The sequence below is a fragment of the Falco punctatus genome (genome assembly GCF_963210335.1).
Source record: "Falco punctatus genome assembly, chromosome: 4".
NCBI lineage: Eukaryota > Metazoa > Chordata > Aves > Falconiformes > Falconidae > Falco > Falco punctatus.
The window spans coordinates 39,639,446-39,652,002 of NC_137583.1; the positions used below are offsets into that span (position 1 = coordinate 39,639,446).

General features: G+C 42.9%; 1 protein-coding gene across 2 annotated transcripts in view; it reads right to left on the reverse strand.

Moving 5' to 3' along the window:
* Window positions 1–19: 19 nt before the first annotated feature.
* The window catches only part of GTF3C1 (general transcription factor IIIC subunit 1), a 42,323-nt gene continuing 29,785 nt past the window's right edge, over window positions 20–12,557 (reverse strand). For both annotated transcript variants that reach the window (XM_080384510.1, XM_080384509.1), the window contains exons 29-37: window positions 12,413–12,506; window positions 11,126–11,298; window positions 10,179–10,463; window positions 7,879–8,132; window positions 6,134–6,420; window positions 4,941–5,601; window positions 2,914–2,953; window positions 1,964–2,156; window positions 20–416 (exon numbers count right to left, since the gene is read on the reverse strand). In XM_080384510.1, the coding sequence (XP_080240636.1) occupies window positions 195–416; window positions 1,964–2,156; window positions 2,914–2,953; window positions 4,941–5,601; window positions 6,134–6,420; window positions 7,879–8,132; window positions 10,179–10,463; window positions 11,126–11,298; window positions 12,413–12,506 (2,209 nt within the window). In that variant the 3' untranslated portion in view covers window positions 20–194. The remainder of the gene's footprint in view (window positions 417–1,963; window positions 2,157–2,913; window positions 2,954–4,940; window positions 5,602–6,133; window positions 6,421–7,878; window positions 8,133–10,178; window positions 10,464–11,125; window positions 11,299–12,412; window positions 12,507–12,557) is intronic.

Below are 12,557 nucleotides of genomic sequence, written 5' to 3' on the forward strand. Positions count from 1 at the left end.
AATATACTTAAGGCAGAAGTAATATTTGATCCCGCTTTAACATTAAGTTTTATTCTCACTTTCAACATACTCAAAAGTAAAAAGGATAAATAACTTCGTAAACACTCAATGGAGCACTAATTGTAACATTTAATCTGCATTAACACTCACTCCTACAGGCTAAACCAGTTCAACATGACTTAGCTTTACCTCTTTTATACAGGGATAATCTGCACCCATTTATTCCAATTCACTTCACAGGGGAACACTCTTCCCAGCCTGAGAGTACAGTCTATCGTAGGCTCGTAGTATACTGTTGGGGTTTCACTCAGTTTGGGATTATTTAGTTGTTCTTCTATAACTGGCTGAGAAAAGAGTGACACCAAGGATGGCTTTTTCATGTAGAATCGTCTGATGCAACCAAGAGTTTCCAGACCCTGGAGAAAAATTCACATATTTTAGCTTGAGCAGCTGCGGTGAGAAAAAAAACCACATATGCGCTGAATGCTGTTCTACTTACAGTGCTCTCAGAAAGATTAGAGGATTTATACTAAAAGCAGGTTTGCGCCCTCAGGTGACCATGGGGATGGCAAAGATTGCAGCAGCACAATCAAGCGAGTTCACGTAGCTGGATATATGCTCGTTTGTTACTTTTGGTACAGTGGCTAACATCTGACTGCTGCTGTGTTCAACAACAGATCTCAACATTTAGGATCAGTTACAAATAATTTAAGGCTGATAGAGACATAAATCCCAGATTTTTGGGTCAGTTCTTGCTAATGGGTTAGCATTCGTTCCCACCGCAACACCCAGCAAGGCAATTCATGTGCTCTGTTTGCTGAAGACATCTGGTGTGTATTCAGTGATCTAACACAGGAGTGCACCTAGATTTACTAGTGTTTGGCATATTAGAGATATAAGCTCTGTCTCTGGTTTCAAAACCAGTTCTTATAAAATTTGTTACCAGTTAGATTCAAGCTCTCCAATTTATGCCTGTAAAATGTACAGGTAAGTGCTTGGTTTTGTGGATCTGAATTAAAATTGCCTAGGAATCTATTGCTGTCCCACACGTGCATGCCTCACCACTATACACTCTGTACTGCGGTCTTAAACCTGTCCCCGATCCCGGCTACCCTCCTGGCAGGGTTGCTGTGGCACAGGACACACGGATGGGCTGTGCTGAACACCCAGGGAACGGGATAGTTGCTCAGTGCTTCATCGGCAGCACACACAGCTTGCACTGTTACCAAAACCTACGAGCCCTTGGACAGACGCGGGGCACGCGTACACTGGAGTGTTTGTTTCAGTGTTAGGAGGGGAAGTCATGCTCATGGGAAGGACCGCAACATTACTGCTATACCTAAGATCTCGAATCCTTATAGGAAAAAAAAAAAAAATACAGATCAAGGTTTCATTTGCAAATAGCAGTTGGTGGTAATCAAACCTTAAGATGTGGGGAAAAAGCCCCCCAGGAAACTCACATTTTCTCCCTACGTGCAGTTTTATATGTAAGGATGAATGCCTGTAAGCAGGTCTGTCAGGACAAGGTCATTTATGGTATTGTCTAGCACAGACATTTCAGTCTGATTCTTATGTCAAAGACCACCCATCTGAAAACGAATGTGAGGGAAAAACGAAGATAAACTCTATGGTGATTAACACTGCATTAAACAGTCCAACTTCATATTTTACAGTGACAAGCCACCACTCGTTGTTAACCAGCTGGAATTTCAACTGCATGTACATCCACTTCAGAAGCAAGCTCAAATTTAAAATATTGATAATATGGTGGTGTCAGGGATGGGTAAAGCAGGCTTCCTTCCCTCATGGTGAACAGGAACGTGCTCTGGCTTTGGGTAATTTACACTAAAGGCAGAAGGTGGTTTTTCATGGTTCAGTCACAGTCCCATTTTCCTGCGACCTCTAGCAAAGTAGTTGCGGATGTGTGGAAGCTGAACCTGATCAAAGCTGGTGTTTCACATACCTGCAGTATCTCTAAGACGGCAACGGGCTGCAGTACCCCCACGTAATGCTGCAACAGCATGCCTTCCGTGATGCCTGGCTTTGTCATGATGTGATAGAGCACGGCTTCCATCATCCCTTTACACACAGGTTTATTCAGGTTCCCATCCACAATCCTCCACGGTCTCCCAATGAAGCAGACATTCTCGCAGGCCCTGCAAAAGACGATTTAAGTGCAGCTCTGTCAGAAATCACTTTTCTAGCTAGATTTCCAATCATCATAATTTCTGCATAATACAGATTCTTCCTCCATCCATTGCTGACATTTGCTCACATGCTAGGTGTAAATTCTGCAGCTGCTCTGAGCAGAGACGGGTGCTGATCTACCCGACAGTTCCACAGACCTGAAGTATTTCACACTACGTGTTCACCACCTGAGAAACACCTCTAGCACCACTACAGCACCCAGCAGTTACCTTGAGCCTTGACAACCAGGAAAGCTTTGTTTGGTACTAGCTCCAATATCCTCCAAAAGTTATCCAAGACCTGCTGCTTCAGTCTGCAACATGCAGCAACAGTGCTCAGCAGGAAAGAATTTCCTCATTTTTAGCATTTTGTGGGCAAAAGACAGACCCTGCGTAGAAATCCCATTTCCTACACTGCAGTTTTCTCCAGGCCTTTCCCGGGCATGTGGAAGCTGAGACTTTCTGGCACTGGACTTATTTGTGAAACAAAATTAGTTTTGTTCCTCTGATATTTGGAGATAGTTGTTTTTTGGGAAAACAGAAGAATTTTTTCAGCATGCGTACAAGCACAAGTATCAACAAGAACAATGGAGGGTAACATGGGGTTTCTCCATCATCAATGCTCAGTGCTCATCAGAGCATAAAACTAAGGTTTCCAAATTGTTCCAGGTATGATTTCGGTAGTACCAAGTGTTTAGCTTATTCTGCAGACATCTCTGTTACTCACCGGTCCCTGGCTGCCTGGGATACATCTGTCATAGAACTTCCTGAAAAGAACAGAACATACGGTTTTTAATTAACCCAAACTCTTTTATCTATCGGAAGGAATGTAAAAGGCAGCTAAGCTGTAAAATGCAACAGCAAACTATGCAAACACAAACAAGCTTGAGGGAGCTACTGGAGAGGGGCCAGCAGAGGGCTGCAAAGATGGTGCGGGAACTGGAGCATCTCCCTTGTGAGGAAAGGCTGAGGGAGCTGAGCCTGTTCACCTGGAGAAGGGAAGGCTGAGGGGACCTTCCCAATGCCCACAAACACCTTAAGGGCGAGTGCCAAGGGGATGGGGCCAGGCTCTTCAGCGGTGCCCCGCGGCAGGACAAGGGGCAACGGGCACAAACCCCAACACGGGCAGCTCCATCTCAATATGAAGAAAAACTTTGAGGGTGACAGAGCCCTGGCACAGGCTGCCCAGAGAGGCTGTGGAGTCTCCTCTGGAGACATTCAAACCTGCCTGGACACGACTCTGAAACCTGCTCTAGGTGACCCTGCTTCAGCGGGGGGTTGGACTAGATCTCCAGAGGTCCCTTCCAGCCCTGAGCCTTCAGTGATACACCGCGTGTTTGCAGTTGGACGGGGAGCTCTAAGCTTCCACTCTGACTGCCTTCACCCATCTGCAGCGTACTCCGTTCCACACCTCACCTTGCAACCACGTCTGCCTACTCCAGCCACGCTTTTTATGGTTCCATTCCCAAAGCACAGCAAGAAGTTTTATTCCTAGAAGTCTGCTGACATGGCTGAAGCGCAGGTAGTTCTATGAACTGAAAGAACGGAGTTTTACACAGGGAGCTACGCAGGGTCTCAGCGTGTAAGCACTCACATCGGCTTGTTTCGCTTAATGCTCCTGCTAATCCTACGGAAGTTGAGCAGAAGCCCACACAGCTGTAGACTTGAGAATGCAAACTCAAGATTTCAGCAGGGTTCGGTTTCAAAGTGAAGGCTGCCTCTGCAACTTCCATTATGCATTATGTCACGGGTTTTAATTACACGATTACTTAATGTAGGTATTTCTACCACACCCAGAGGCTAACAGCTTTGGCTTAAGCACACGTAAACCCTTCAACTGGCCTTCAGTCAGCAGGACCAGTAAGAAGTCTGTGCTTGATAACATAACTATTTCTTCCCTCCTGTGTTACAAACAAGTAGAGAAGTTAAATCCAAACCAGTGTTTAGTAGTTTCACGTTAGGAACTGCTGAGGTCTATGCTGTTTAGACAGTCCATTTCCTGCAGGAAGGCTCCAGTTAAACAGCAGCAAGCTCTAACACGCTTTGGATCCGTCTGCACTGATTCACACGGCAGTCTGCCGGGTAAAGGCAGATCTTGGCAAAATACCACACAAGCAGTTAGCTTGTGATTCCATCTGAAACCAGAGCTGATAAAAGACAAAAGCAAACAAAATCCCCAACAACCTACTTAACGTAAAGCTTAGCAAGAACTGCTAGCTATCAAAAAAACCCCAACCTGGCAGTAAAGAGGAAATGCAAATGAAGTCATATTGGGTTACAAACAAGGTTATTGATCTTCTCACTGGCATGTGCTGCTTTTGGGTGAATGCTTTAATGACTTCACAACTTTCAGTCACGGGCATTCTAGTTAACTGTACACCAGTAGCACTGTGTTTTCCAGGTTTACAGATGTCCAGCCTTTGGACTGAAGCCAGAGATTAGAAGCTTCAGATCTAAATATGTTTTTGGAGAAAAGTAAGAGATGTAAACGAGTTTCTAAAGAACACACATTTCTGAACTAGTCATGAGCATTCCAGCAACAGGCATAGGAAGGAATCTTTATGTATCTGAACCCTCCAAGACGTTCCAGATTAAGTAGTGTTATGCCACTTTGTCTATGAGAAATGACAACCTTTCTCCCCGGTCCAGCTTCAAAAAGAATCCAGTATTTGCTTATAAAATGGAGCTACCTGTTTGGGAGCAACTGATGATGAGCTAGTCTCGATTTCTTGGATGTAGAGCGCTCCTACATACCTTTAAAGACTCCTGGGTTCTCCTGTAAGTAGGAAAGATCATCATCCTGCTCACCAGCTGATTGTTCAAGGCTAGGAATCTGCTGCTTGTGCTCAGTGCTGAGCTCATCATTGTCTACTTCAAGTTCTTTGTCCTCAGAACAAGATTTATCTTGTTCCTTGTAAGTGTCCACATTCATAGCGTCTGAGGCACACGCTGGGTGTTCAGCTAGGTGTTCTGTCTGCCCTCCCAGGGAGCCCGTTTCTTCATCCATGACTAAAGCTTCCTGCATTGTAACAGGATCAGGAACACCTGCATCAAAGTTATTTTCATTTGCACTTTTCAAATCACTCTGTGAACCCTGGCAGAACTGATTGCCATCTTGAAGGTCATCATTTTGAGTCTTACATCTCTTCCTTGGGGGCTCTTCATCACTGACAGATTGTGTGTCTTTTCCCAGCTGCTCCTCTTCTCTCGAACATTCCTCTCCCTTCTTTGGTTCTGAGGGCAGGCAATCCTGTTGTACATCTGGGGGAGTGGTGTCTGCACCTTGCTGATCAGAATCATCTGGTTTATTTTTCAGACAGACTGAATGCAAGAGCCAGGGCTTGGCAAATACTATTGCAACCAGTCTTACAGAGTGGCCTCCTACTTCTAAAACCTGCTGCATTTCAATAAGGTCCTATTAAAAAACAAACAAACAAACAAAACACAACAAAAATTGTTTCAGGAGCTTTCACTGGAAAACATAAGTTTAACCAAATAACATGGAATTGCCATCTTTAACTGTCAGCAAAGGAAGAGGACAATCTTAGTAGAATATTCAGTTTTATGTGCTGCTGCACTGAAGCTGAAAAGATGTATTACCCCTTAAACTTTTCTGAAATTACAACACAAGGTATTTATGTTCAGCTTAAATTAAGTCAAAATGTAACTGGGAAAGACCATTTTGCTTCCAAAGGTGGTACAAAGTTTGTACCTCTAGGTTTCTGAAACAGTTCATTCCTATCTTTGAGGAAGTGCTGCTTTAAGTTTTGGCCTTCCTAGCTTTGATGCGAGATTGCTATCAGGTATTGGTATGTGATCTCTTGCCTAATATAAATAGTTTTGTCCAGTTTATATTTGCTTCCTACAGCCTGGAAGATTGTCCTCTTCAAGGGGAACACTAAACATGCAAACATTAATGTATGGTAAGCAGCTGGCTGTAAAATCACCTGAATGTACTGCTCCAAGCTCCTGGTGCGTTCAGGTTCCTCCTCTTCATAGCTGCAGAAACGTTTGCTCAGCTCAGTTTTGCAAATTCCAAAGTGGGAAGTTGCCTCTATTTCATTACGAATCTGCAAAACAGCAGCTACATCTCTGGGATTATAGCCATAATGTTCTGTACACTCACGAAGAAACTGATCAACCTCGTAATTTTCTTCTTGGACTTTTATCAGCCTGGTAAAAGTTTCAGGGAGGCAGGAGATTCCCACAACCATGTTATCAAGCAGAGAAGAAACTGCAAAGCAAATAAAAACCCCAAATGTATAAGATGTGAAGCAGTTGTTACTAGGCAATACGCTACAGAAAGATAAATGTTCTGAGACAGACAGATCAGAGGTATTCTAGACTATTTCAATTAAAAACAGAGCTCAGTTTTCCATCTTCATTGCTGCAGTTTCCTTTTTGCTTTCTGCCTTACATATTTGTCTCTGAAAAGACCTGCAGAAGAGCAGCAAGCTGGTTTACAAGGGCTCGCCCTCATATCAAAGTGAGGTACCGCTGAAATACAGCGTAGACTTACTGGTATGCTCTCTAACACTGGGTCAGCTTAACTCTAAGTTTGTGAGGCAATCATCTCCTTTTTTCTTGAAGAAGGTCAAGTGAAAAGTCTAGGGCAAGGAAACGCTATGGAGGACCCTATTAATCAAAAAACTGGAAGCGGCTGATCCACTGCAGAAATATTGGCCAAATACGGTATAAACCACAAGTTGGCAATGTCTTGGTACAATTAGTGTAACAAAGCATCTCTGTGCTTGGAAGCAGGTCTGTCACTGCACAAAACTGACCCTCACTGTAGTGAGCATTCAGAAGCTGAAGTACCGTGACACCTTTTGCCAGTCCCAAATGATTAGAGGGCAGCTTTGGCACTGTTCTTATCGGCTCCCCACCCTTTTATCTGCAGGCTGCCTTTACATCATGCTTGTGGGACACTTGTATGACAGCTGGCTTCTCTGACAGCCGAGGAAAAATGAGTACAACTGTAATGAGCCGTCAGCTCAGCACACCTGGGGGGCACATGTGGCAGCAGAGATACGAGAAAGAATTTCTATTTTACCTCTACCACAACAGCAATAGGAATGACCAGGGGCAGCACTAGATCTTCTAGCCAAAGAGATAGATAACTAAAGGCTTTCCTGGATACGGCTGCATTACAGCTGAAAGGAAGCTGCTCTTTAAGAAGGGGAAGTGCTGATAAATTACAAATATTCAAGCTGTAGATATTACCCAAATGTTTAAATTACTGTAGGTAAAAGGCCAGAGATCGGACACCACTATTTCAGGCACTTGCATAAGACAAGTAAATGTGAATTTCCATTCAAGGAGTTCTGAAAGATTTTCTTTTCACAGAAGAGAAAGCCTAGGTGTAACAAAATACAGTATTTTAATTTGCAGAAGGGACTGAAAAACCTACTGGAGAAGGGGTAACAGAGCAGAGGAAGACTTCCTCTTTGGATTCATAGTTTCACACAACATGAAATACAGGCAAGGACCTGTCACCAACAAAAGGTGCCTCTGAGCCAACCAATTGTTTGTTTAAATCAGGAGAGAAAGCATTACAAGGCAAACTGCATGTGTAACGACAAAAGAATGTTCCTATTAAAAGGCTTTGTTCAAATCAGTTCCTCAGCTGACGAATTCACCATCTTTCCTGCTCCAGCCCACTTCTGTTGCAAGTTAGGCCAAACAGACTAACCTGGAGAGCTGAGTCTTCCTGGAACCGGGGTACATCGCAGCTTAACCTTCACCTGGCAGGAATTGACCACAATGTTGTCACTAGGACTCAGATTGCGTGTGCTGACAATTCCAGGGGCATAGTAGCCTCTCATCAGTAAGTAATTGGTATGAGATGCTTGACGAGCTTTTACTTCTATTCTCCGTTTCCCTCCAGAGCTGTCATCTAAGTCATCATCATCGTCATCATCATCCTCAAGTCCTTCTTTTCCCAAACTAGAGCAAACAGAGGGTTTTTTTTTTGGTTGGTTGTTGTTCCCCCCCCCCCCCCCCCCCCCCCAAATAAGAAAGTGACTCATGACACTGAGCAGAGTGAGAAGACGTGCTGTTCTGCATTCTGGTATTTGGTCGCGAACAGTTGCGGGTTTGTCCATAGCAGGCTTGTTTAAAGTGCTGAGAACAAGCAACTACAAAAAAAAAAAATAGACTAAAAGGTCCTTGGAAAAGGAAGCACTCTCTTTTTTGTAAACATGTTGAAATAAACCCAGAATATCTCAGCTTACAGTGCTGAACCTCTACGGTTCAGCAGACACTTCATCATGAGGGAACATCTGTCACAGCACAGAGGCTGAGACCAAAAGGGATCTGCAGGATAGGGCAGACAGGGTTTATTTTTAAGGGAGAAAAGGAGAAGAAAGAATTACAGACCAAAGACTTCAGTGACTTTAAAAAAAAAAAAAACACCAAAAAAACACCACAAACTACAGACAGCCTCAAAGTAAAGAATAGTAGCAGCAGTCAGGATAAATTTCCCAGAAACAAACTTTGTCAAACCAACACTATTTCTTTCCAGGACATGACAAGAGTCATTACGGATAAAGGTGAGGGCTCTGAACAACATGATCTAACTCGGAGGTTGCCTATGTTTTAAGCAGATTATGCCAGAGACAACCAAAGCTTCCTTCTAACCTTGTCTAAAATGAGTTAGAGATTATGTACCTTCTCTTAAAACTTATTTAAAACCAAAAGGGAACATAACATTTTAAAAAAACAGTGCAAGTACATAACCAGTTGGAAAACTGGACTCTGCCTGTACTGAGAAATGGGGCTAGACCAGGGTTCAGTGTATTTTTGCTAATGACCTGGGTGATAAAATAGCTTATTAAGTTTGCATAGGATCACTGAACTGGAGAGACTGCAAGTATATGAGAAGACACGATCTGCATTCAGAATGTTTCCAGCAAACTGGAGAAATAGTCTGGAAAGGAGCAGGAAACAATTTCATATGGACAAATGCATGCTATTTATATTCTAGTACTATGCACCTGTCCTTCCACACTAAGAGGAAACAATTAGCTAGGTAAAGGAAAAGAAACTTGTTAGAGTGAATCACAAGAATCATAAGCTGTACCTGAATCACTGCACTGGGGGGTTTTGGCTGCCTTTTTTTTTTTTTGGCAAGACCATGGCCATTCATCGTTTTGCAATGTATTAGCAGGCATATCACCTATAAAACATGATGTAATTGGCACAGACCTGCCAGCAAGAGCGTGACATTTGGTTTTTGACCTCACATTTCAGTGCAGAGGAAAACAGTGAGAAAGACAGAGATCCAGATGACACAAATAACGTACCAAAAACACAAGTAAAGGAACTGAGGCTGCTCATTTTAAAGAGTGGCATATTATGGAAAGGGGACTATGATAACAGTCTTCAAACAGGTAATAAGCTGCTCTAAAGAGAAAAAGAACAAAGTATTTTCCATGTATATATACAACAGGTTAAACTGCAGCAGGACATTTTAGTTGCACTCTGAGAAAACACATAATGATTGTAAAGATAACTACTCATAGGATTAGACTGCCTGGGGAGAGAGTTTCGATTTCTGTGGTATGCAATTACTGGAGGCTTAAAAAAAAAAAAAAAGTCAGAGAAGAGACAATACAGGGAACCCATACTGTGGAGACAGGCTTCACTGATAAAGCTGAAACCTTTTTACTAATGCTTCTTAGTCTTTGGAATAGGAAGGTACAATGTTGATGGAAATGCTCCTCTAGCACACCCTGCTCTCCTTTCCCCATTAGCGCTGATGGCAATGAAGTGCCTAGCAATTTAAATGTCACATACGTGAAGACAAATGCAGTTCAAGGCTATAATGACAGGCACTAACTGAAGTGCCATTAAGTTTTCAGACTGCTCCCTCAGAACTAACAATCTAAACAACATCACGTGCCACAGTACAGCGCAGGAAATGCTAATGCCTGTCCAGTTTCATTCAAGTTACCCAGAAACCATATTTACTATAGAAATAACAGTTTTTACCTTTTTATCACTTCATTTTCCACCATAGTGCTGTCCACCACAACTATCTGCTCTGGGATTCTCACATTCACAGATACAAGTCCCAGGGAGAATAGGGAAAGCATTGCCACACACTGGCCACCAGGCCCATCCATAGGAAATGCAATCATGCCTTCTGATGCTTTGTTTTCTTGATCTTTAAATGAGAAGTTATCTGGCTGGTCTGATTTTTCAGTGTCCTTGAGCTTCTCGAGGAACTGAAAGGACTCTGTACAAATTGTACTGGGAAACCGCCATGTAAAAACTCTGGACAAAAAGACAAATTCAATGAAACATAAATCTTTCACAATCTGGTCTAATTTACTGTGTATGAACTTTAGACGCATGGTAGCATAGAGCAGGCAAACAGTTGAAGTTCCATGCTAGAGGTGGTGACCAAGTACCTTCTACATCTGCTCTCACAGTCCTTGTACTAGTTGCAGAACGTTAGGTATTTATGCACCATGTAAAGGTCAGGTATATATAGCAAATACAAAGCAAAGCAGTCAACTGCTTGAGGACTCAATACATTTACAGTTTGAGTTTGAGTGTCCTCCCCCACCTCCAACATCCAGGTACAGTGGCAGCACAAAGTAACTGGAGAGAAAAAGCAAGCAACCAGCAGAATGATCAGAGCGCTAAAAAACTCTTTCCACCCCCTCTAAAACTTTGGAGCTGCCTCTCCTCTCCTCTCCGCTATGTCTTTGTAAAGTCTTGCCCAGCAAACTTGGCTCTATTCCCTGTACAGCTCTAGTTACTAACGGAATAAAAGGCTAACATACATGGATGTTAGCTTTGTGGCTTCAGCTTCAGCTGAGATGGGCGGGTTCTTTGCTCTAGATACTTGATGTGTATTCTCTCCTCCATGCCAAGCATGCCTGGATAGATTTTTATTTGCTCAAATTTGGAGTGACCTTTCTGAGACCCACCTGTAGTAACTCTGAGACAGCTGATAGGACATGGGTACAAAAGGCAAGGCCCGGCTCTTCTTTGGACCCAACGTGTGGTTTACTCGACGGCGATTGACCAAGCTTCTTTTCTGACACTCTAGGAAAGCCTTCACAAGAATGTCATCCCGGTACTCCCGGTACAAACGAAATGTCTGCAAAAAACCCCCGTTCAATGTAAAAGGCAGCGTTAGCTCTGAATCCACTGTTAGACTCACCTACTTGAGGTTTACATTAACTAAATGCACATGAAGCTAGAAGCCAGAATGTAAATGATAGATACAAATTGACTAAACTACACTATTACATTCCTTTTATGGGCTTTTAGGCTTTTCACAGTAAATGCCAATTAAATTAACTAAATACTATAGAACGCTTGACATTCAAAATGAGATCAGGCTTCCACTAGAATTATTTATGTAAAAAAATGCTCATCTGCAACACATTTTGGTAGATTCTTTCCATCATTTTACCAGGAACACATGCTTCTATAAGCTTGGCTTTCTAGGCTCCACTCTTGCCTGCTGATAAGATACTAAACTCTGTTTGAACTTATAACTTTATTTTTTTAAGTGCCTGACTGATAGATGATATATTTTCATTGTCCCCAATGCTGAATCACAGAACGGTCAGGGTTGGAAGAGACCTTTGGAGATCATCTAGTCCAACTCCCTGCTAAAGCAGGTTCTCCTAGAGCAGGTTGCACAGAATTGTGTCCAGGCGGATTTTGAGTATCTCCAGCGGAGACCCCACAGCCTCTCCGAGGACAGGCTCCCCAACACCAGTGTCAGCTGGATACTAGGACTGTCTTTCTAACGAGTCCTCCAGAGCATAATTCCAACTGCTCGAGTGGGCACTAAATCACGATACAGTCTGACCCAATGGAAGTGATGTGGAGTTTATTTCATATGGTTTTTGGGGATTGCTTCAACTTCACATCTTGCAATCTCAGCCTTAGAGAAAAAAGCTGAACATGCTGAAAGTCTGCCTAGAATACGTAATTTGCAAAAAGCAGAAGAGAATTGTGTCCCACAGGGCGGACACAAATGTAAGTTTCTGGGTTTCTTTTCTCCCATTTGAACAAGGCATATGTCAAGGTGGGAAGGAGAAACCCTTTAGGGTTGTATGACAATGTGTAGATGTGGCACTCAGACACGGTTTAGTGGTGGACTTGGCAGTGTTAGGTTAACGGTTGGACTTTACGACCTTAAAAGTCTTTTTCAACCTAAATGATTCTATGACCAGTAAAGTCCAGTCCAGATACTGTACCTGAAATGACTGGCAAGATTTCATCTGGTTATCTGAGAGTGCCAGCGTGCTCTGAATCAGATTCTGTAGCACTAGAAAATGAATATCATAGACACTGGAAAAAAAAAAAGACAAACCAACGAAAAGAGTTTATTCACAGTGATTT